The 25,072-nt window shown below is 43.0% G+C and overlaps 3 protein-coding genes across 6 annotated transcripts in view; 2 read left to right on the forward strand and 1 right to left on the reverse strand.

Annotated features, from left to right (window-relative positions):
• Positions 1 to 3,858, forward strand: part of C1H9orf57 (chromosome 1 C9orf57 homolog) — a 31,177-nt gene extending 27,319 nt beyond the window's left edge. Inside the window, exons 4-5 of the mRNA XM_035302589.3 lie at positions 256 to 378; positions 3,583 to 3,858. Of these exons, the coding sequence (XP_035158480.2) occupies positions 256 to 378; positions 3,583 to 3,725 (266 nt within the window). The 3' untranslated portion in view covers positions 3,726 to 3,858. The remainder of the gene's footprint in view (positions 1 to 255; positions 379 to 3,582) is intronic.
• C1H9orf85 (chromosome 1 C9orf85 homolog) overlaps positions 1 to 25,072 on the reverse strand; it is a 176,868-nt gene that overhangs the window by 63,415 nt on the left and 88,381 nt on the right. The window lies entirely within an intron of this gene.
• On the forward strand, positions 8,973 to 9,927 carry LOC108587672 (transcription factor BTF3 homolog 4). The gene has a single exon (XM_002742851.6). It carries the CDS (start codon positions 9,028 to 9,030, stop codon positions 9,502 to 9,504), a length of 477 nt encoding a protein of 158 aa, XP_002742897.1. The 5' UTR covers positions 8,973 to 9,027; the 3' UTR covers positions 9,505 to 9,927.

Consider the following 25,072-nt stretch of genomic DNA (forward strand, 5'->3'; position numbering starts at 1 on the left):
GACCCTGTCTCAAAAAATATATATATATATAATATATATGTAAAATATATATTTATGTATATATTTTTGATGTCTCAAAAATAGTGAATCTTGACTTAAATATATAAAATGTATATAAATATATATTTAAAAGATATCTTTTTAATATGCATTTTTATACATAAAGTCAAACATCACTATTTTTTTCTCTCTCCTCCTTTTCTTCTCTCTCATATCTCTGACTTTTCCCTTATTTTTCTACCGGTGTACTTGGAGATGCTGGAGGTATGATGTGCAGAGCATGCAATCTCTCACTCCCCTTCCACAGATGTATTTTAGACTTGGGAACCTGCAAGTCAAAACCTGGTCAGTACTGTATAAAAGAGGTCCACATTAAAGGTAAGATTTGACACTATAAAACTTTTCGTTAAAATAAGCACAGAGAAAATGCTTATCACAACAAACTTTCATATGCCAGATGCTACACCGAGGGCTTTACCAGGGCTACATTATACCAACAAAACAATGAAAAGAGCTGGATGGATCCTGTCACTACCCCCATTTTACAGATGAGAAATCTGAGACACAAAAGGATTAAGTAATTTGTACAGTTACATAGCTCATGAGTCTTACAGACAAGATTCAAATGCGAGTATTCTGACTCCAGAGCACACATTCCTAATGAACCTATATACTGTCTCATTCACATCACCCACGTCCTCACAAAGAAGGAATACACAATTGGCAGAGCCCTTCTAAACTTGGGCCTGGTGCACCAGCTGCATGCCCATGAAGCTGGCATTCTCTAAAAGATAAAATCCAAATAATGAAACATCAGAAGAAAATACTGGGAAGCATATTTTAAGCTTGAAAAAAACGAGTTTAGCTGGGCATGGTAGCACACCCTTGGAGTAGTCCCAGCCACCAGGAGGCTAGGTGGGAGGATCACCTGAGCTCAGGAGGTTGAGCTTGCAGTAAGCCATGATCACGCCACTACATTCTAGCCTGAACAATGGAGTGAAACCCTGTTTCAAAAAAAATAAATAAATAAAAGAAATAAAGAAAGAGTGGAGGCCTCTTTAACATCCAAAATCCAGACTGGGCACAGTGGCTCATTTCTGCAATTCTAGCACTTTGGAAGGTAGAGGTGAGTGGATTGCTTTACCTTAGGAGTTCAAGACCAACCTGGGCAACATGGTGAAACCCTGTCTCTACAAAAAGAAATACAAAAATTAGTTGGGCATGGTGGCTAACACCTGTAGTCCTAGCTACTCAGCATAGAAGCTGAGGCAGAGAACTTGCTTGAGCCTAGGAGGCAGACGTTGCAGTGAGCCCAGATTGAACCACTGCACTACAGCCTGGGCGACAGAGTAAGACACTGTCTCCAAAAAAAAAAAAAAAAAAATCTCAAACCCAAAAGTTGTGAAGGAAATAATAAATACATTTGCATATATCAATATTTTAACATTTATAAAATGTGTGATAACTCCAAAATGTAAAAGATAAGGGATTAACTGGGTGAAAACATCCAAAACATAGATAACAGGGAAAAAATATTAATACCTATCCAGAATAAAGAACTTCAAAAATAATTTTTAAAAGCCCAACAATCAAGGGGAAATACATTATTAAAGGAAGTATAAAGGCAATTCCCAGAAGAAGAAATATAAGTAACCAAGAAATATAAGTAACCTAAAAATGTAAAACCCTGCTCAACCTTGTTAGTAAAAATCAAGGAAATGCAAATTATGGAAAAATATGATATTTTTAACCCATCAGCTTGGTAAAAAATATAAAAGTTTTATTATATCAAGAGTTAGTGACAGTATGGGGAAATGGGAGCACTCAGACAATTTCAATGACAGCTTAGACTGGTTCAGCATCTTTTTAGACAATTTGTGAATTTCCATTAAAATTTTAAATAAACAGCCTTCTACAAAGCAATTCTATTTCTTGGCATCTACTGCAGAAAAATATTTACATTTAACACATGTATCAAGGTTATCATTGCAGCATTACGTTTGATAGTAAAGTAATAGAAATTACCTAAATGTTCATCTATAGGGACCTATTCATTAAACGGTGTTATATTCAGCCATGGAGTTCCATGCAACACTCAGAATGAACTAGATCTCTTTGTTAACATGGAGGAATCTCTAAAACATTGTTGAGTGGGAAAAAATTCAGTTGCCAACAAGTACGTTCAGCATACCACCGATCAAGAAAAATCCACAAAACAAACCTCTAAACTTTTCTGTGGAACTGGAAGGGAAGAATAAAAATTAGAGGAGATCAAAGTTAGTTTGGAGGGAGGATGAGAATCATAGGGTAACATCACAAGGTGTTTTGATATTAAGAGGGTTACTTGAGTTCTGTTCAATCTTTCTAGTTTAGGGTCCCTCTCCAAGGTCAGTTCTCCCCTTTGCTAGTCACAGCCCCTTCTTTATGGAAGGGGAAAGATATGCAGACCCCTGGGGCCATGAGATGTTGGCTCTTCTCTTCCTGAATGTGGACGGAGAGTCATCTAGTCAGAGGGACATCAGAATTAGTATGATGCATAAGAAAGAGCCTGGAAGCTTATTCAACAGAATATTAACAATAGTTCTTGGTGGGTGGAAGGCCTGGAATGACTATGATGTTGGAAGAGCAGTTTCCTAATTTGGGAATTTTGCCATTTACACTGATGCAAAACAAACAACTGAACTTCATGCTTTTGATAGTTTTTTCAGTAGGGTTTCTTGTTTCTCAACTTTTGCACTATTGACGTTTTGGGCAGGTGAATTCTTAATGGAGGGCAGCCTTTTGTATTGTAGGATGTACAGCAGCAGCAGCATTGTTGCTTCTATCTACTAGATTCCAAGAGCACCTCCAACCCCACTCTGCCACCCCAACCAGTTCTGACAACAAAAATGTCCCTGGGTATTTCCCTGGGAAAGGGAAAGCAAAATCATCCCCAGTTGAGAAACCACTGTTTTGTCCAAGTTTCCAGTCTTCACATTTTGCTGCCTTTGAGGAATTGCTCCTTTTGTCCTCCTACTTACAACTGAAGCTGCGGTGGTAGAATTATAGGATGTCACTGTCACTTATTTTGTACTTTTGTGCATTTTTTTATTTTCTACAGTGAACATGCATTATTCCTTCTTTAATTGGGGAAGAAATTAAGTGAGGTCATGCGTATGCCTCCATTTCTGAGAGGCACCTAACACATCTAAAGGATCCTTTGGTACATTCAGCCCTTTGAATAACTCACAACCTGGGTGAAACTAGGGGGTGATTATCAGGAAGCTTCAAAACAGCTAACACTTTAGAAATTCTACATAGTCAATGGCAATTGCATGGTTTTTATAATCTGAATTTGAAAGTTTTTTTTTTATAGTTTCAAAGCTTGTGTATGCAATGTACCCAACTACAGTAGTCTATGTGGGAGTTCTTAAAGGAAAAAGAATGAAATGAACCATTCTTAATGGTGGAAACTCTAGATTCATATCTTCATAAAACTAAAGCTTTGCTTAGTATTCTTTTTAACCTATTAGTTATCTGCAGCATCTGAAGCCAAAGAAGTGGCCTCCCAAGAAATTTCCCTACCTCTTTTCTTTCCATCAGGTGGCATCGAATGGTATTCAATTAAAGGCTGCACAAAAAACATATCAGAGTGCTTCAAGAGAATTATGTCTCCGTATGAAATTCGAGCTACTCACTGCTGCCATCATCTATGTGCAATCTGTGAGTCAGTGGCCCATATCTAAAATGTTTGGGAGATCAATCAGTCTCAAAGGCTGATCTGGCTATCACAAAATGATGGCTATTGTCAGTGACCCCACTTCAGAAACCTCAGACCTTTGTAGGTGGAAGGAGCTCTCGTCTGAGATTGACCTTGGTTTTCAAGGTTCCAGGTATCTCCCCTACCACCTTCAACTCATCTCAGAAATATCCCTTTCAACACCATTTCTCTCCTCTCCTCCTTCTGCTTAATTTACCTTCCTACCTCAGGTGATTTCAAGGCTACAAAGAAGCAAAAATGTTGGCAGTTCTCCAAGTCAAACTATGCACATCACCTCTAACTACTTTTATTTCCCAAAATATTTCCATACTCGAAAATATGGTTACAAATGTATCACAAGATGGCAAGACCTGAGAATATTCATTTGGTTTCCAGAGCAAATCACCTTGCTCCTTTGGGGTGATTTATGGTATAGGAGAAACTGACTTAACAAATACCATAGGAAAAAAAAATAAGCTGTGAATGAGCAAACCAGGCCTGTGGGGAAATTATGAACCCAAACAACAAAGGGCTGAGGCAGGTGGTAGGGCTGGCACTATTTCTTCCATCTGCCTGAGAGTTTATCCAAATTTTGAATTTTCTATACCTTAACCAGGCCTAAATGTTTCGGCTTGTTCAATTTTGGCAGATTAAGCAGTTCAAGGTAAGCAGAGGAGTTAAGTTCCCAACCACAGGGAATTTAAGAGCAGTAGGGACATACTTTGAACTACATCTCACATTTTGCAATGCATCGCATCTTCTGTTACTTGCTTTCAATGCCTTAACTTCGGCAGCATGAAGTGTACTGCATTTTAAAATTTAATTTAAAACTGCCTTTCTCTGTATTTTCAGAAGTTTGAAAATTTAAAGGATAAGTAATAAATATCAATAAAATCTTGTTTGTCTTTTTTTTTTTCAGGATTTAGGACAACACATAGTGAGCCCTCAACAAATGCTTCTCTGTAAACTATGAAAAAAACAAGCATTTTTTTTAAAGGCCAAGAAAGCTAGATTTTTTTTCCCTTCAGACCTGTTACAACTATATTCCTTACTCTATATCTCTGAAACTAAGAAAAAAAGTCTCCATCTTGAGACTGAAATCCAGTTCCCCTTATTCTGTTATATTTTGCAATAGCCACATTGATAAAGAGTGGTTACCTTCCATCAGTAAATTTCATGAAAATTTAACTTTTCTTTCTCTTGGGTGTTTTATCTTATTTAATTTTTTGAGGTAGGGTTTTGCTCTGTCACCCAAGCTGAAGTACAGAGGTGTGATCACAGCTCACTGCAGGCTCAAGCGACCCTCCCACCTCAGCCTCCCGAGTAGCTGGGACTACAGGTGCACACAACCATGTCTCTGATAATTTTTGTATTTTTTTTGTAGAGACAGGGTTTCTTCACGTTGCGCAGGCTGGCCTTAAACTCCTGGGCTCAAGCGATTCACTCACCTCAGCCTCCCAAAGTGCTGGGGTTACAGGCATGAGCTACCATGCTGGGCTTTAGTTTTTTTTGTTACCTTATTTACCCAATATCATGGTGGTGGGAAATGACAAATCACATACTCCATAACTAACTCCAGAGCTTCCCGAGCCTAATTCACAATCTGGGTGATGTAATGTGAGAACTAAGGAGCAGGTGCTAGTTTTTTGGGTCACTAAGTATTATAGCTGTTGACCTCAGCAAGTCCTGTCAGCCTCTCTGCCCCTCATTCTTGGATCATGCCATCTCTTACATTTCCTCAAATTCTAACATTTTATGACTCAACATCAACTAAGACCTTTTGTTTTCTGAGATCAGAAACAAGACTTGGTGCTGAGCACAGCCCATGAATAGGCCCTGATTAAATGACCATCGTGCACCTGTTACCAAAACACCAGGGCTTTGGTCCAGGTCCTGCTGCTTGCCGCACAGAAAGCCAGTCACCGAGACCAGTGTTTTCAAGGAAGAAGGCTTTAACAGGGTGCTGCAGCTGAGGCGATGGAGCTGTCTCAAACCCATCTCCCTGAGCCACTGAAATGAGGGGTTTACATAGCAGGGAAGAAAAGTAACAATGTGTGAGAAAACAGGAACTAGGGAGGGATGTCAGCAGTCATGATGAATGAGGGGTCTGGCATCTTATAGTCAGGACCCTAGTGATCTGGTGAGTTTGAGTTCTCTGATATCCTTTTACAGAGGCCTGAAGGTCCTTTCCTGAGGAAGGAACTCAGATTAAACAAATATGTTTCAAACTTTAAGACCAGAAGGGTCAATTTCTGTGTTTATCAAAAAGAACAGTCCATGTGACTGTTGGGTCAGTTTCACATCCGGCTCTGTATAATTTATTAAAACAAGAGGAGAAATGGCAGCTATCAGAGCAGTGATTATCACAGAAGCAGTTTACCTGCATGCCAGTCTGACCCAGCAGTCACCATGGAAACAAAAATAATCTTGACCACTTTGATGTGGTAGACTGAATGATGGATGGTTCCCCAAAGATGTCCACATTCTAATCCTTGGAGCCTGACCCCCCCCAAAAAAGTTTGTGCTTAATGTACTTAAATTAAGGATTTGAGATTAGGTAATTATCCTGGATTATTTGGGTGGGCCCAGCAGAGCCCAAGAAACAGGAGATAAGTTTATGGAGTCAGGGGACACAGATTTGAAGGTGCTATACTGCTGACACCGAAGAGGGAGGATGGGGTCATAGGCGAGGAATTTGAGCAGCCTCTAGAAGCTGGAAAAGGCAAGAAAGCAGAGTTTCCAGAGAGTTTCCGGTGGGAATGCAGCCCTGCTGACACATTTCAGACTTCTGACCTCCAGGACTGTAAGATAATAAATTTGCTTTCTTTAGACGTGGTAATTTGTTACATCGGCCAAGGGAAATAGCTTGGTCATGCAGTGGGTGGTGTGGCATTTCCCCCTCCCTCAGGTTAACACCAGGGCAATACTGGATTTCGGTGGGATCTAATTTCAAGAGAGGCACCTTGGTGTCATATGGTCTTCCTTTCATTCTCACACCTCCCAGTCATAATTTCCCTCGAAACACACAGATGGCCTACAGACATGCCATCACATCTTTTCAGCTGACACCTCCCACTCAAGCCCCTATCCATTCAAGATTTCTTTAGCTAACAAGTTTATTTTTTTCAAGTCCTTCACACCCAAAGACAACCTGATATCAGATTAGCCTGAATGCAATCTATTTATAAGACAACAGCCTGAAGGGCCCATGGATTCAGAAACCTCCCTCGATCCTCTGAGTACTAGGTTGGCTTCCTTATTGATTACATTTTTCCTGCAACTAAAATAGAAAAGTCAATGGTTAATGCCTCCTAATTCATTTAAATGTCTCTGCAGTCAATACATGAGGGGCATCTGAAGGATGTGGCAGGGAAGAGACTGAAATGATTCTATTAGCAAAGGAGAGACGTAACATTTGCCTGTGAGCACTCGGTTATGTCTTCTGAAGTTCCAAGAAGCATAATTTTTATAACTGAAATAGCCATTACTGGCTATCCCACTGTACTGATGATGAATCTGAAGCTTCCATAGCTGGTAGGTGGCCAAGGGGAACTTGCAGTGATCCTCACTCCTCCACAAATGCCAGCCCATGAGAGAACCACATGGGGGCCAAGAAGCTGAGTGTCTGGGATGCTGCTACTCTGACTCCTCAGTGTATGCTTCTGGCCTCTGAAAAATGAGACATGGGGTTTTTTTTAAAGAATCACAGGAGGTGGGGCACGTTGGCTCATGCCTGTAATCCCAGCACCTTGGGAGGCTGAGGCAGGAGAATCACTTGAAAGCAGTAGGTGGAGGTTGCAATGAGCTGAGATCACCCTATTGCACCCCAGCCTGAGCAACAAGAGCAAAACTCAGTCTCGAAAATAAAAAATTAAAAAAAAATAAAAATAAAGGAAGCACAGGTGCTAAGAAATAGAAGAAAATAATGTTAGCAGCAGATCATATCCGAGTCACATGGCACCAAATTATGTTTCTGGTGGCAAATCTGTACAGGTCTGCAGCAACCTCGGTTCTTGCCTCCTCATAAGGCAGAAGGAGAGACCAAGGCAAGTTTTAGAGCAGGAGTGAAAGCTTATTGAAAAGTTTTAGGGCAGGCTGGGTCCTGTGGCTCATGCCTGTAATCCCAGCACTCTAAGAGGCAGAGGTGGGCAGATCACTTGAGCCTAGGGGTTCAAGACCAGCCTGACCAAGATGGCGAAACTGTCTCTATTAAAAATAAAAAAATTTCCTGAGGGGCAGCGGCGCACACCTGTAGTCTCAGCTACTTGGGAGGCTGAGGCATGAGAATTGCTTGATCCTTGAAGGTTGCAACGAGCTCAGATCACACCACTGCACTCCATCCTGGGCAACAGAGGGAGACTCTGTCTCAAAAAAAAAAAAAAGAAAGAAAAAGAAAAGGTTTTAGGGTAGTAATGGAAAGAAGTAAAGTACAGCTGGAAGAGGGCCAAGCAGGCAATTTGAGAGATTAAACACAGGGTTCGGCCTTTTACTTAGGGCACACTTCCGGGGTCTTGCATTACTTCTCCCCTCTTTCTGCCCTTGGGTTGAGCTGTCTGCATGCGCAGTGGTCAGTGGCCTGCTAGCACTTAGGAGGGGCCACATGCACAGTACTGAAGTTTGCATATGCTCACTTGAGGCCTTCGTCCCTTACGAAATGCTCCTAGAGGAAGATTCTATCCCGGTTAAACATCACCATTTTGCTTCTTAGTGCACATGCCCGACCCCACTCACCCAGCTCCTGAGATCTTATCAGGAAGCTAATTATCAGTTTCAGGTTTTATATACCCACACCAAGAAGTTATGTGTAGGCTAGAAGATAGACCTGCCTTTTTGTCTTTGTCCTGCTAATTGGACAGTTAGGATTTGAGGTTCAGCCAAAGGAGGATACAGCATGACTTACAGACGCTGATCTGCATGGGTCAATGAAATGTGCAAGATAATATGTGTCCTGCCATGCTCATTTCTGCCTGACTACCTACTATAATAATAGGATGGTTGATTATTGACCACAGAGCTTCACAAGCAACTCTGTGTCTAAGTGAGGACTTTGGACAGAAAAAAATATTCAGTTTGATAATGATGGCAAAAAGTCTGAAGAGCTGAAGATTGCAAGCTAATTAGAGAGCCATCTTTTAGTTCTTGATTTTCTGCAGTGAAGGACTTCATATGCTAATATCTTTAGGGCTAAAACTGCTGGCTGATGTATGATGTTGGTAATGTAGGAAACATCACCCTCTTGCCGCGTGCTGCTGTTGGAGGACCCTCCCTGCTTCAGATTTACCAACAGCATGAATCAAGAAAAGTTAGCCAAACTTCAGGCTCAGGTCCGGATAGGGGGCAAGGGTACAGCTCGCAGAAAGAAGAAGGTAGTACATAGAACAGCTACGGCTGATGACAAAAAGCTTCAGAGTTCTCTGAAAAAACTGGCTGTGAATAATATAGCTGGTATTGAAGAGGTGAACATGATTAAAGATGATGGGACAGTTATTCATTTCAACAATCCCAAAGTCCAAGCTTCCCTTTCTGCTAACACCTTTGCAATTACTGGTCATGCAGAAGCCAAACCAATCACAGAAATGCTTCCTGGAATATTAAGTCAGCTTGGTGCTGACAGCTTAACAAGCCTTAGGAAGTTAGCTGAACAGTTCCCGCGGCAAGTCTTAGACAGTAAAGCACCAAAACCAGAAGACATTGATGAGGAGGATGATGATGTTCCAGATCTTGTAGAAAATTTTGATGAGGCATCAAAGAATGAAGCTAACTAAAATTTTGGTTTTTGGAAGCTGGCATGGACTAGATTTAACAAATAAGCTATGTGGTTCCAAAGTTTTACAGACACGGAGAACATCACCTGTTACTAGTTACTAGTTCAGTAATATAAATATTTTGTATATTAATAATGCTGTTTGTTCAGCATTTTTTGGTCATTTGATTTTGCATTTTGCACTTCCTCCAAGGATTTTTTTTTTGGTCAAAATATGAAGTATTGGTGCAGTTTGGGGGTGTTTTGGTTTTTGATTCCTGTTATTTTTTGTTTGGGGTATTTTTGGTGTATGTATGTTTATGTATGTGTGTGAGTATGTGTATATACAGTGGAGAGCAAATTGGAAAGCAGTTCTATTTATCCTACTCCCTCCCCAGCAGAAATAAAAAAAATCTTTACATTTAAAAAAAAAAAAAAAAGAAAACATCCCCATCTTTGAGGAGTTGTGGGGCCATCCCAGTACCGACTGTTTAAAGTCATTCCCTCTCTCTCTGCCAGTGGCTGCTCCATGGGGCTACAAATTCCAGAAGTGGAGGCACAGGAGGTGGCTGTGTCTGTTGATGGACACATATTATCTTGCACATTTCCTTGACCCATGCAGATCAGCGCCTGTAAGTCATGCTCTATCCTCCTTTTGCTGAACCTCAAATCCTAATTCTCCAGTTAGCAGGACGAAGACAAAAAAGGCAGGTCTATCTTCTATCCTACACATAACTTTCTGGTGTTAGTATATTTTCCACCTTCTTTTCCCCCCACACACTGAGTAAAGTTAATAGATCTGCCACCAGAAAGTATTGCATACAATGGAGTGTCCAGGCCAAGCTGTAACGAGCAATTTTGGTGCCAGGGCAAGCATAAAACATGTCATCAAATCGACTTTATGATTCATGTCTCAGCTGGCATATGGGTGCTATTGATAATCCTTTCCATCTGGTGGCTTCCTTTTTAACTAGTTATTCTCACTTACCAGCTGTTAAATTTAGTGATACTACACGCTTGTGCTATTGAATTAGTTGCACGATCATTTTAAAAACTGGCATACTGTAAATTACAGAGCCCTGGGGCAAAAACACCATGGCCAGCCCTAGTTACAGCTCTGATTATGAAAAGAGAAGAGAGAAATAGGCAATGATGGACCATGGCACGTGTATAACTATGTAACAAACCTGCCTGCTCTGCAGATGTACCCCAGAACTTAAAGTATATAAAAAAATTTGAAGCACATGGGAGTCATTCAATGATTCAAATATTCAATGAATATTTACTGAGCACTTCTCATATGTCGGGTATTATGGAGGTGAGGATGATACAATAGAGAACCATATTGATGTTCACGAAGTAAGCTTCTGGTGTGGGGAACAACATTACAAAAGGCGGCATTTTATAATATGGTAAAATAAATCTGTGCCAAGAATAAATATGGGGAGTCCCTGGGGCTCAAAAGAGAGGCACTGGCCAGGCGCAGTGGCTCACGCCTGTAATTCCAGCACTTTGGGAGGCCAAGGCAGGTGGATTGCTTAAGGTCAAGAGTTCAGGAGTTTGAGACCAGCCTGACCAAATGGTAAAACGCTGTCTCTACTAAAAATACCAAAATTAGCCTGGCGTGGTGATGGGCATCTGTAATCCCAGCTATTCAGGAAGTTGAGGCAGGAGAATCCCTTGAACCTGGAGGCAGAGGTTGCAGTGAGCTGAGCTTGCACCACTGCACTCCAGCTTGGGTGACAGAGCAAAACTCCGTTTCAAAAAACAAAAAAGAAAAAAAAAAGAGGCACCTACCCCCATGTTGGTCATAAAAGACTCTCAAAGGAGGTATCTAAGCCGGTATCTGAAGGAAGTCAACAAAAACAGTTGGGAGGCTGAAGGGAGGTTTCCTGATGTGTCAACTTGACCAGGCTGCCATATCCAGCTATCTGCTCAAACATTATTCTAGATGTCTCTGTGAAGGTATTTTTTTAGATGAGATTAACATTAAATGAGTAGACTTTGAGTAAAGTCGATTACCCAGCATAAGGTGGGAGACCTCATTCAATCAGTTGAAAGCCTGAAGAGAAAAATGACTGACCTCCTCTAAGGAAGAAGGAATTCTGGCAGCTTGCTTCCTTCAAACTCAAACTGCAATGCTTCTCTGAGTTTCCAACCTGCTTGCCTACTCTGCAGACTTTGGACTTCCCAGCCTCCACAATCACCTGAGCCAAGCCCTTAAAATAAATCTCTCTCCCTCTCTCTATAGGTGCACAGACATCTATTGGTCCCACCGTTCTGGAGAACCCTGATTAATACAGCTTTCAAATAGAGAGGTCCATGTATGCCAGGGCCTTCGAGGTACAAGAGAATCGTGGCATGTCTGGTGTCCAGATGGAGAGACCAAGACCATGCCGAGCTGAAAAGGAAAATTCATATTGCCTGAGCAAGCTGAGTTTCTGTTGCTTGAGATAGAAGGTCCAATCAAATGAAGACTCCCTGAAAGGTCTGAAAAGGGCAACAGACAAACAGCTCTGTGTTTTCAAAGAATCACATGGGCTTCAGCTTGGACAATAATTGGAACTGGAGGCAAAGAGAGCATTTAGACTTTTGGAGCAAGCCAGGCGAGAAATAATGGCCTGTGCTAGAACAGTGGCAGTGAGCATAAGAGAGGAAGAAATACCGCTTGCACTTCGTATGTACAGGAACCCTGCTAGGTACCAGGGAGACAGCAGTGTACATGTCCTTGCTCTCAGAGATCAGTAGAAGAATGAGACAAGAAACCATAAATCACCTAATTTCAGAAAGCAATTTTTTTTTTTTTTTTTTTGAGATGGAGTCTTGCTCTGTCACACAGGGTGGAGTGCAGTGGCACAATCTTGGCTCACTGCAACCTCTGCCTCCCAGGTTCAAGCGATTCTCCTGCCTCAGCCTCCCGAGTAGCTGGGACTATAGGCATGCGTTAACACGCCTGGCTAGTTTTTGTATTTTTAGTAGAGACGGGGTTTCACCATGTTGGCCAGGATGGTCTCAATCTCTTGACCTCGTGATCCGCCCGCCTCAGCCTCCCAAAGTGCTGGGATTACAGGTGTGAGCCATGGCACCCCGCCAGAAAGCAAATGTTATGGAAATAAAATTAAGTGGCTAAGGTGTGGGTGGGTGTCTGAGACAGGTGGGCAGAGCAAGGCATCTCTGAGTAGAAACCTGAAAGGGGTGGGAGGGTCAGTCAGGCACCACATATAAGGTGAGCACAGCAGGCAGCAGGGACCTCAGTGTTCTATTTGGATGCACTGAGTATGCAACACTGATTAGACACCCACATGAAGATGGCTAACGTGTGATAGGGTATGCAGGTTTGAAGCCCAGGGGAGAGATCTGGCTGGAAAGAGAGACATTTGAGATCCATCAGAAAATCTATGCTATAAAATGCCTGTAAACTGAATGATACAACCTAAGGAATGACTGTAGAAGGAAAGAGGGATTAGGACTGAGCTGTGGGGATCTGAGAAACTAAGGGGTATAATAGAAAAGGATTGTTCTAGCCTCTGCACTGGGGATGTCCACTAAATACAGGCTGGAGATGTTGAAAGAGCCTTCCCACAGAATCTGCCGCAGCAGCTGAAGTGCTTGGTAAGAAAAGGTGCTTGGAAGTGAGGCGAAGGAACAAAGTCCGGTTGGCTGGATTTTAGTCCCTGTGGAACTGACACGAGCCATTTAGGCATATGGGTTTCAAGCTCAACAGGGACATCCTGGCTTAAACTAGATCCAGGCACTGGGTACAAAAAATATGGTTAGTATGAAGAATGAGAAAAGAGAAGAGATCACAGCAGAACTTTAGAAGGACATACATTTAAGGGAGTGGGTAGAAAATGAGAAAGAAATCTGTGAAGGATCAACTCCAGATGCTTGCAAAACAAAAAAAAAGGGAACATATTTAGAGGTACAGCAAATGCAAAGATGCTATGTCCCATCCCTGAGGCTACGTTAAATAAGGTCTGTGTCATGAGAACAGAGGCTTTGGAGAAAAAAAAAAAAAGACCAAGGCTAGCAGTTTAATTTCACAATTTATTAACTGTGTGACCCTAAACAAATTACCCAGCTTTTTAAATTTTAATTTTCTTACTTGTAAAATGGGGTCAATAGTATCTACTTCATTGAGCCTTGAGGAGTATCCAGTACGATGACTGTTAATCACCTCTTTCTCTTCTTTCTCTTAGCCTTAATATTTTAATCAAGCAAACAGGACAGGATACGAGAAGCAGCAATACTCAAAGTGGGTATCTCCAGAGGAGGTGAGGCTCTCATAGTGAGAAGAGGCTACACTGGGTCGGTGGAACTAGTGTGGCCCTTCAGGAGGGGCGGGGCTCACATCTGTGTTGTGCGAACATTCAGAGCCATTAGACCAGCCAGTGCAGCTTGAGAAAATGTAAGTTCTCAACACCACCCCCATGTAGTCACGAGGCTGGCAGGGGGCCAGGTGATTCTGCTTCAAGTAATTCTCAGACCGCATGTGGAAGAGATGCTAATGTAGATACATGGTGGGGGGGGGGGGGAAGAGAGTGCAGCATATTCTAGGGGTGAGAGGCAGAAATACACAGGAATGTATGATCTAAGTAGAAGGCTCATGTGAAGTATCACAGGATGTAAATGAGAACAATGAGGCCCAATAAAAAAAAACTCTGGATTGTGAGTAAGAATGAGAAAGCAGCTAGTGGACATGGGGCTTTGGTTTTAAAGGTCTCCATTTCATTTCATGAGTAGGAAGCGTCACAGAAGCAGAAAAAGCCATGGAGAAAGAGAAGCAGACAGATGTACAGGAAGGAGAATGAAAGAGAATGGAAGGGAGAAGAGGAACACTTAGGAAAATGCCTTGCCACCAAAAAGCCACATGACTTTGGGCAAGAACTAAATGTCACTCCCTTCCCTTCTGTCATCCGCAAAAGACAGGCTTTGTTAATATTCCCTGAAAGGCTTGCAAGCACCTGCTTCCCATGGTTCTCAACAGTGGGAGCTGGGGAAGTATGGGAAATTGTTCATGAACTTGGATGGGGGAAAAAAATACTATTCCTTTATTTTCACTCATCTCTAAATGAAATTTAGCTTTTCCTTCAATAATGAATAAAAGCAGCAAGATATTAAAATATTAGAAGTACCTGTGACTTCGTTACCAAAAAAACAGCAAAAAGTTTGTTTTATCACAGTTGTTCAGATACCTCTAAATAGCATCCATGCTCACCAACACATGAAAGGTACAGGATTTATTACAGGCAACACTTTATCTTATTTAATACATTATTTTAAAAGCACATGGGCTGGGTGCAGTGGCTCACGCCTGTAATCCCCGCACTTTGGGAGGCCAAGGCGGGCAGATCACGAGGTCTGGAGTTCAAGACCAGCCTGGCCAACATGATGAAACCCTATCTCTACTAAAAATACAAAAGTTAGCCGGGTGTGGTGGTGTGCACCTGTAGTCTCAGCTACTCAGGAGGCCGAGGCGGAAGAATCGCTTGAACCTAGGAGGTGGAGGTTGCAGTGAGCTGAGATTGGGCCACTGTACTCCAGCCTGGGCAACAGAGTGAGACTCTGTCTCAAAAAAGAAAAAAAGAAAGAAAAGAAGAAAAGAAGCCATGTATTATATCTTTTAAAAATATTTTTATATTTCTTTGTAATCTGATACATACTATTTTATGTGTAGGGTTATTATAGTGGGAGCCTTCAGAATGAAGATTCAAAAATACAGGGGACATTGTCCATTTTATTGCTTAGGTCCAATAAAGTATGGACTGTGTAGAAATACGATTGGATAATAATGGAATGATCTAATGCTAATGGACTGAGTAAGGCCTGTCTAGATTCTTCTCGGCTTCTCTGTGCAGTATTCTTTCCTTCTGGATATGGTGAGGATCGTCTCTGAAATGGGGGTCGATCTGATAACCAAAAGTCAAACAAGATAAGCCAAATAATTTCCTTAAGGCCAGTTTTTATGCAGAAAGACAGAGGGGGGAATTGGAGTCATATTTTTAGGTTTTATGAGTAGCTTTAGGGAATAGTTCTGGTTTCACCTAACACAGAGGTCCCAGCCCCAGGGCTGCTGACCAGTGCTGGTCCGTGGCCCGTTAGGAACTGGGCCGCACAGCAGGAGGTGAGTGTGAGTGAGCCGGCATTAGCGTCTGAGCTCGGCCTCCTGTCAGATCAGCAATGAGTGGCATTAGATTCTCACAGGTATTGTGAACTGCACATGTGAGGCATCTAGGCTGTAGAACCCACATAATGGCTGGTGGTCTGAGATGGAAGAGCTTCATCCTGAAACCATCCCTGCCTCACTCCGTGGGAAAACTGTCTTCCATGAAACTGGTCCCGGTCCCTGGTGCCGAAAAGGTTGGGGACCGCTGCTGTAACCCATGTTGGCGAAGAGGGACGATAGTTTCCGTGGCCGGCCTCAGGGGAGAATGTCACCGAGAGATAGGAGGGCAGGAGAGGGTCAGAGAAAAACTTCTGCTTCTGTGGTCTCCATTTTGGGGAGCCCCAACACATGTGATCCTTCCACGAGGTTTCTAACATGGCAGCTTCCAGGTAGCCCAGCTCCTCGCATGGTAGCTCGGGGTTTTAAAGTGAGGGTCCTGAGAGACAGAAAGCCATGCCGAAACTGCGCCATCTTGATGACTGAGTCTTGAAAGCCATATATGTCACTTCCACTGTACTCTGTTAGTTGAGGCAGTCAGGCCATCCTGCCCACGTTCATGGGGAGAGTACCTAGACTCTACCTCTTGTCAGGGAAGTACTCACCTTCTGGGAAAACACAGGACCCAAAATGTGTTTAGGGCCATTTCTGTAAAATACAGTACACTACAGGGTCATCTATGGGTCAGATGGTCCTAGGTATAACCAAGATAAACTCCCATCTGGATGCTCAGCAGACTCTAAATTTCACTCACAGCTCATCCTCGCCTTCAAATGCCAATCACCCGTTCTTATCCTGCCTGCAGAGCGCAACCAGCCTGTTCCCCAGCTTATTTATGTTGTGTTTTGATCTGGAGCCTTTGAAACTTTCTGTTGCAATGATCCAATCTCCAGCTCACACTCTCTCTATTTTTCCCTCTGGTAGAACCCAATTAAGCCTGTTTGAATCTCACCAGCGCATCCCATATTCTAGCTGTCTGAATTATATTTACCTGAACAACTGGCTCTCCCTGCAGAGAATGCGGCTAACCTTTGGCTCTCCGGCCTGAGGCTTCCCCTATAGCCCGGTCTTCAAGCACATCCTTTGCCTTCTCGCGGCTATGCCCTGAGTGCCTCTGCCATCTGGTGGCCAACAGTGGTAATTGCACTATAGAGTCCAACCTGATAGTTGCCCTGGCTGATTTCCTGGACCTATCAAGCCAAGATGTTCTACTTACTGTCTCTTTAAGTCCTGCAATCCGTGCGCTTTGGGAGTCTGAGGAGGGAGGGTCGCTTGAGCCCAGGAATTCGAGACCAGCCTGGGCAACATAGCGAGATTCCATCTCCACCAAAACAAAACAAAAATTAGCTGGGCATGGTGGTGAGCGCCTGCAGTCCTAGCGAATCAATAACAGGGTCTGTGAAGGAGGTTTGCAGACTGACTGAGGGGAACAAAGTGTAAAATTTAGGATAAAAAATAAGGAGTGAAGATGAGGGAAGATGATTCTTGAGGCCCAGTAAATTCACCTGACCCAGAAGGTTACATAGCTCTGCAGTTCACAAATCCAGTGGGAATTGCATCCGCACTGTTGAAGACAGAAATTCTATCCTAGCCACCCAGCTGACTAGCTTGGCAAGTTGCCTAACTTCTCTGATCAACATTGTTGTGACTGTAATATTTACTCATGTAGTTGTTCTGAAAATTAAATAAAATGCCGGACGCACTGGCTCATGCCTGTAATCCCAGCACTTTGGGAGACAAAAGTTGGAGGCTCACTTGAGGTCAGGAGTTGGAGACCGGCCTGGCCAACATGGTGAAACCCCATGTCTACTAAAAATAAAAATAAAAAGTAGTCTGGCGTGGTGATATATGCCTGTAATCCTGGCTACTTGCGAAACTGAGGTGGGAGGACTGCTTGAACCCAGGAAGCGGAGGTTGCAGTGAGCTGAGATTGCGCCATTGTACTTCAGACTGAGCAACAGAGTGAGACTCCATCTCAAACAAACAAACAAACAAACAAACGACCTTCTGGAAAACACCTACCCCAGGAACTCGTTTCTCATAAGGACTTGCTCTCTGGTTCACAGATGTTGGCCTCTTACTGTGTCCCCACATGGTAGAAAGGGCTAGCTAGTTGTCTGGGATCTCTTTTATAAAGGCATGAATCCCCTCCATGACCTAATCACTTCCTAAAGACCCCACCTTCTGATACCATGACCTTGGAGGTTAGGTTTTAGCTTGAGTTTTGAGGAGACACAAACATTTAGACTATAGCAATCCATATGTCTCCCATCTTCTAATATTGCCAGTTTCACACCACTGGTCAACAAAACACACCGTCCACTCCTAGCCAGAAGTCTATGCATATCTGTATCTCTGGCCACTTCTTCTATACAAAGTGAACAACCAAGTGTACCAGCTGCAGGTCTGTCCACTGACGGGATTTCCCCCACACTCTGTCCTTAAGGTCAATGTTGAATGAGACTATAACATGGCAACTGTCCATTTTCTTCTTCCCTTCCTCTACCGAGCCACACCATCTGTGAACCAGATGCAAGATCACTGAGATCTTGGATCACCACTGGATCATCCAGAAGCTGCTTGAGGCCATGTGTGTGAACTGAAGAAGAAGCATTAGTGCCACAAAAGTGACATGCCCTCTGGACCTGCTTTGGCCTGATCCCTATGAACCATTTTTCATCATACAACAAATTACAAAAGTCCCTTAGGCGTCAGTGGTTATGATGATGCCCCATCCATGGTGAGCATCTCCATTCTCATCGTTACTTGGCGTCCTACAGTCAGATACTCAGTCTCTACAATGGTGCGATAGCCCTCATCAAGCTCCTTTTCCTATAGGGCATGGTTCTCTGCTTCAGAAGGCATGATTGTATCCAGAAAGACTGTGAGATACGGTTCTGTGCCTCTCCTACTGGAGCTTGTCAGAGACTGGGCAGCATCCTTTCCACCTTGGGTACCTCTAGCACCACTGGGCCTGCTGGGTCATTTAGCACTAGACTCAGGGCAGACTGCAGCACAACTCTAGCCTAGACTTTATAAAAGTCCTTTCTTGCACTGGTCTCCACTCAGAATTGGCTGCATCTGAAATCCAAAGATGCTTAAGAATCACTACACCTTTTTGTGATGGAGATTACACGATGCTATGATTTCTTTCTTTCCTTAAAGGGGATGTCCAGCATATCTCTAACAATTGGACCCCTATGAACTTCACCAAGATGGCAGCCCCCTGGACCTTTTTCATTTTATCTTGGACCCCATATATCTAACTAGAGCATCCAGGCTGAAGTGCAGTGGTGCAATCTCAGCTCACTGCAACCTCCACCTCCTGGGTTCAAGGGATTTTCCTGCCTCAGCCTCCTGAGTAGCTGGGATTACAGGCATGCGCCATCATGCCCAGCTAATTTTTGTAGTTTTAGTAGACACGGGGTTTCACCATGTTGGCCAGGTTGGTCTCAATCTCTTGACCTCATAATCTGCCTGCCTTGGCCTCCCAAAGTGCTGAGATTACAAGCATGCACCACCACACCCGGTCCAGATGTACATTTTAATATTGGCTTTAGCTAGGTATGGTGGCATGACTATAGTCCCAGCTATTTAGGAGGCTGAGGAGAAAGGATTCCTTGATCCTGAGTTCAAGAGCAGCCTAGGCACCGTAGTGAAACCTAGTCTTTGACATTTTTAGCTGTATAATTTTAGGCAAATTATTTAACCCCTCTGTGGCTCAATTTCCTCATTCTAAATTTTTATAAATAACAATACCTTCTCCATAAACTGATTTAAGAATTAAATGAAAAACAACATGTAAAAAGCTTAGCGCAAGGTTTGGCATGTGATAAGATCTCAACCAATACAACTGATGGATATTATAGATTAGTGTCATTGTTATTATTTGTGCCACTTTTTATCATGTGTGCACTTTGCCCTAGGAGCAGTGTGACTTAACTTGCCAGCTGATGATTCTGCTCAATCAAGTGCACGCACTGTACAGTTCACTCCCATGTGTTTATTAAGCAGCCACTCTGAGTGAATCTTAAAATGGGTGGGATTTTGAGAGGGTAGAGATGGACATGTAATGGCATCTCACATTGGAAGGAACTGCACAAAGGAAGACAAAGAAAGTTCCAAGAACAGAAAACAGTTCAGCATAGATAGACCACAAGTAATATTCACACACTTACTCATTTTTAAAACATTTTCCAACCAGCTATGATTAACAGGCACTGTGCTAAATGCTTGGAAAAGCAGGAATGGAATGTGGTCCCTGCCCTTAAGGAGCTTGGTTTAGAGAAGAGACATAGTTGTGAATAGACACACTGTGTGAGCTGCCGCTGCTGCATGAGCAACATGAACACAAAAGCAAGCAAGAAGCATTTTTCCATGTAGGGAGGAAGAAAGAGAGAGCTGAGACTGAGGACTGGACCCATTGCAGAGGCCTTAAAGACTAGGCTGAGGGCAGGTCACCGTAGCTCACACCTGTAATCCCAGCACTTTGGGAGGCAGAGGCGGGCCGATCATGAGGTCAAGAGATTGAGACCATCCTGGCCAACATGGTGAAACCCCGTCTCTACTAAAAATACAAAACTTAGTTGGGTGTGGTAGCACGCAACTGTAATCCCACCAGCTACTGGGGAGGCTGATACAGAAGAATTGCTTGAACCTGGGAGGTGTAAGTTGCAGTGAGCCAAGATCACACCACTGCACTCCAGCCTGGCAACAGAGCGAGACCCTCCTTTAAAAAAAAAAAAAAGACTAGGCTGACATGACTGTTTAATGAAGCACTAGTAAAAAAAATTTTGAATAGGGGAATGATATGAACACCCGAGCTGCAAAAAGTAAATAGAACACTAAATATTTTAGAACACACCCATATTCATCCATGCTGAGAGCCTGCACTATTATTAAAAAAACAGCGGTATCCTTTAATTCAGTCAAGTCAGGATCTCCAAAGTTGACCACAGCAGAAGTCCCTTTGCATGAGAAGGGACAGCTGGACTTGGAAACCTGGACTCTTGCTCCTTTCTCTGGATGCAGCTGCTCTTTTTCCCCCATGGCTGCTGTGACCATGTGGCCTCCAGAGGGCGCTGTCCCCTGCAGCTCTTCAGATCAGTCTGTGGTTTTTAACCCTGAGCAGCATCCGAACCCTTTGGACAGCTTTCGTCATTGGGTCCCACACCCAGAGTTCCTGATCAGTAGATGTGGGTGACACACATGAACCTGCATTACTCCTGAGTCCCCAGGGAGATGTTGTTGCCACTCCTGGCCCTGAGACCACATTGTAAGAACCCTGCTCCCAAGGATCTAAGGCCCTTCTTTACATCTTCAGAAACGGGGCCAGAACTTTGAAAGGTAGCCTTACCAAAAATAATGAGGAGATATATATATATGACAAATATTATGAGGATATATATATATATGTATTATTTAGGAGATATATATCTCTCCTAAAAATAATGAGGAGGTATATATATATCTCTCTCTTCTAAAAATAATGAGGATAGATATATATATATATATAAAACAAAATATTAAAAATTGGAAAAAAAAAACCACTACAGAGCCAGACTCAATCATATAACATGGTTTATTTTTGTGCCTCTGAGTTCTGAGAGTCACCTGAGCTCTGGTTTTCTGATTGAGAGCTGGCCTGTCTTTCCCAGCTCCCTGCTTCAAGGCAATGAATATTCCTCATGAATAGCGTAAGAAGTTTTATTCACTGGCCTTCACAGGAACAAAGCCAGTGAGAGGGTTACACTGAACACAACACAAGAACTGTGTAATCTGAATGAGGAACATGCGTATAAAATGGCAGAAAGCTTTTATTTCCTTAACAATTGATGGCATTTGGATATTGGCCCCAACCTAATCCCGCCTTGAAATGTAATCTCCAGTGTTGGAGCTCGGAGCTGGTGGGAGGTGATTGGATCATGAGGATGGGTTTCTCAGGAAATGTTAGCACCACCCTCTTGGTGCTGTCCTCATGATAGTGATTTCTTGCAAGATCTGGCTGTTTAAAAGTGAGGTGCCTTTCTCTCTCTCTCTTGCTTCTGTTTTCACCGTGAGATGTGCCTGCTCCCACTTTGCCTTCCACCATGATCGGAAGCTTCTAGAGGCCTCCCCAGAAGCAGATGCCACTATGTTTCCTGTACAGCCTGCAGACCATGAGTCAATTATATTTCTTTTCTTATAAATTACCCAGTTTCTTTTTTCTTTTTGTTTTTGTTTTTTTTTTTTTTGAGATGGAGTCTCGCTCAATCTCAGTCAGGGGTGCAATCTCGGCTCAATGTAACCTCCACCTCCTCCAAGTTTAAGAGATTCTTCTGCCAGGAGCGGTGGTTCAAACCTGTAATCCCAGCACTTTGGGAGGCCGAGGCAGGTGGATCACGAGGTCAAGAGATCGAGACCATCCTGGTCAACATGGTGAAACCCCATCTCTACTGAAAATACAAAAAATTAGCTGGGCATGGTGGCGCGTGCCTGTAATCCCAGCTACTCAGGATGCTGAGGCAGGAGAATTGCCTGAACCCAGGAGGCAGAGGTTGCAGTGAGCCGAGATCGCGCCATTGCACTCCAGCCTGGGTAACAAGAGTGAAACTCCACCTCAAAAAAAAAAAAAAAAGATTCTTCTGCCTCAGCCTCCCAAGTAGCTGGTACTATAGGCGCCCGCCACCATGTCCCCCTAATTTTTGTATTTATAGTAGAGATGGGGTTTTACTATGTTGAACAGGATGGTCTTGATCTCTTGACCTTGTGATCTGCCCACCTCGGCCTCCCAGAGTGCTGGGATTACAGGCATGAACCACTGCGCCCGGCTTATTCTTTCTTATTTCTGTACTGTGTTTTCCTTGGATCACTGTCTTGCCAAAGATAATAAACCATAGCTTAGAAACCTGTGCTTAATTGTTAGTTTCATGTTTATTTTAGTGCCAGGGCTTGTGAAGACCACAGGTTGTTTTTGAAACAAAAATAGGCATAAAACTTCTCCCTTAAAGCTATATAATCACCAGTTACTCTTTGACACTATCTATGATCCTTTTACGTTTCCCTTCTTATTTATTTATTTTTTGTTGTCCTTCCCTGCACATTTATAGGACCAACAAAGCTCCCTCATATTTCCAAAGGCCCAGGGATCCTCAAAACATAGACTAAAGCATGGGTAGGAGGAAATAAGGAGATGACAGTAGTGTCTAGATGCCCATGGAAGTTTCTCTGTGAACCTCAGTTTGGAGTCCAAATAGAACACAACAGGATAGCAGATGGAATGGATAAGGAGTAACAACAGGGAATCAGATCAAGTCCCACCGGGGTAGTCCTGGGTTCACCACTTCTTTTCCCTCCCCTGCTGATATGGTTTGGGTTTATGTCCTCACCCAAATCTCACGTCCAGTCATAATCCCCAGTGTTGGAGGTAAGGCCTGATGGGAGGTGATTGAATGGTGCTGTTCTCATGATAGTGAGTGAGTTATCGTGGTATCTGGTTGTTTAAATCTGTGTGGCACCTTCCCCCTCTTTCTCTCTTCCTCCTGCTCTGGCCATATGAAGATGTGCCTGCTTCCCCTTCCCCTTCTGCCATGATTGTAAGTTTCCTGAGGCCTCTCCAGCTATGCTTCCTGCACAGCCTGTGGAACCGTGAGTCAATTAAACCTATTCTCTTTATAAATTATCCAGCTTCAGGTATTTCTGTATAGCAGTGTCAAAACAGACTAATACACCTGCCCTGTCATGTCTCAGGCAAAAGCCTTGCACTAGTTCTTAAGAGGGGGTGCCAGAAAGAAACAGGAGTCAGAGCAGGCCTGAGAGAGAGAATGAGTGTTCTAGAAAGTGTGAGAACAAGCAAATGTATGAGAACGAGATGAAGAAAGTGTGAAAGACAAGAAAAAAGACAGAGACAGAGACAGAGGCTCTTCCAGAAAGATGAATCACTCTTTCACTCTTTTATCCAAGTTACACACACACACGCACACACACACCCCTCACAAGGTCCTCAACCTGGATCCCAAGCCTCGCCAGGCTGACTCACCATCCAAACCCTAAATAAACTGCTTGACCTAGTTCTGAAGAGGATTACTTTAGCCTCAATCACTCATGGATTATTCCTTTATATCTGCCGTGACCACCCATCTTATCCACCCAGGTGACTAACCAACTAAATTTCTCTTTCATGACATCAAATTTGTGACATGAACTTCATGCAGCCAGGTTTGTGTTTAAACCACCATTCAGAGGCTGAGTCTAATTGAATGTGGCCTTGGGCTTCTCATCTGGGAATAAAACCATTGAAAATATTTCCTTGTTCCTGGACCAGGTAAGAGAAACAAAAACAAAGAAATTAGAAAAGTATTAAAATTTAGTAGCTTTTTGCAGATGCTTAGCAAAAGCTAATCTTCTCTAAAAGAAATAATACCATGAGGAACAAGTGTCTCGCTTGGCAGATATGGAATTAGAGGAATTTAAGAACTTTTAAACTGGTTATGGGTGAAGAAAAACATTTTTTAAAAATTTCCTTAAAGGCCAGGCATGGGGGTTTGCACTTGTAATCCCAGCACTTTGGGAGGCCAAAGCAGGCGTACCACTGGAGGTCAGGAGTTTGAGACTAGCCTGGCCAACATGGTGAAACTCATCTCTACTAAAAATACAAAAATTAGCCAGGTATGGTGGCAGGCACCTGTAATCTCATCTACTCAGGGGGTTAAGGCAGAAGAATCGCTTGAACCCAGGAGGCGGAGGTTGTAGTGAGCCAAGATTGTGTCACTGTACTCCAGCCTAGGTGACAGAGTGAAAAAAATAAAAATAAATTAAAAAATAAAAATAAAAAAAAAATTTTTTGAGACAGAGTTTCACTTTTGTTGCCCAAGCTGGAGTGCAATGGCGCGATCTCGGCTCACTGCAACCTCTGCCTCCCGGGTTCAAGCGATTCTCCCGCTTCAGCCTCCCGAGTAGTTGAGATTACAGCGCTCGCCACCACTCCCAGCACTTTGGGAGGCCAAGGCAAGTAGATCTCAAGGTCAGGAGATCAAGACCTTTCTCACCAACATGGTAAAACCTCATCTCTACTAGAATACAAAAAACTAACTGGGTGTTGTGGTGCACACCTGTAGTCCCAGCTACTCCGGAGACTGAGGCAGGGGAACTGCTTGAACCTCAGAGGTGGAGGTTGCAGTGAGCTGAGATCATGCCACTGGACGACAGAGCAAGACTCTGTTTCAAAAAAAAAAAAAAAAAGAGTATAAAAGATAGACCCACAGAAGAGATTAGAAAATCCATCAATAGATCTAACTACGTGCAAATTTTAACAGCAGCAAGTGGTGCCTCTCAATCTGGGAGAGGGGTCATGATTATTCAGTAAACAGTGTTAGAATAACCAGTTAATGTCTGGGAAAAAATTAAGTTGGAATCATATCTTACATCTTGCTCCAAGAAAATATCAAGT

Source organism: Callithrix jacchus, chromosome 1 (assembly GCF_049354715.1).
Source record: "Callithrix jacchus isolate 240 chromosome 1, calJac240_pri, whole genome shotgun sequence".
NCBI lineage: Eukaryota > Metazoa > Chordata > Mammalia > Primates > Cebidae > Callithrix > Callithrix jacchus.

Coding starts and splice junctions, on each gene's coding strand:
- LOC108587672 (XM_002742851.6), top strand. CDS start 9,028: ATGAATCAAGAAAAGTTAGCCAAACTTCAGGCTCAGGTCCGGATAGGG.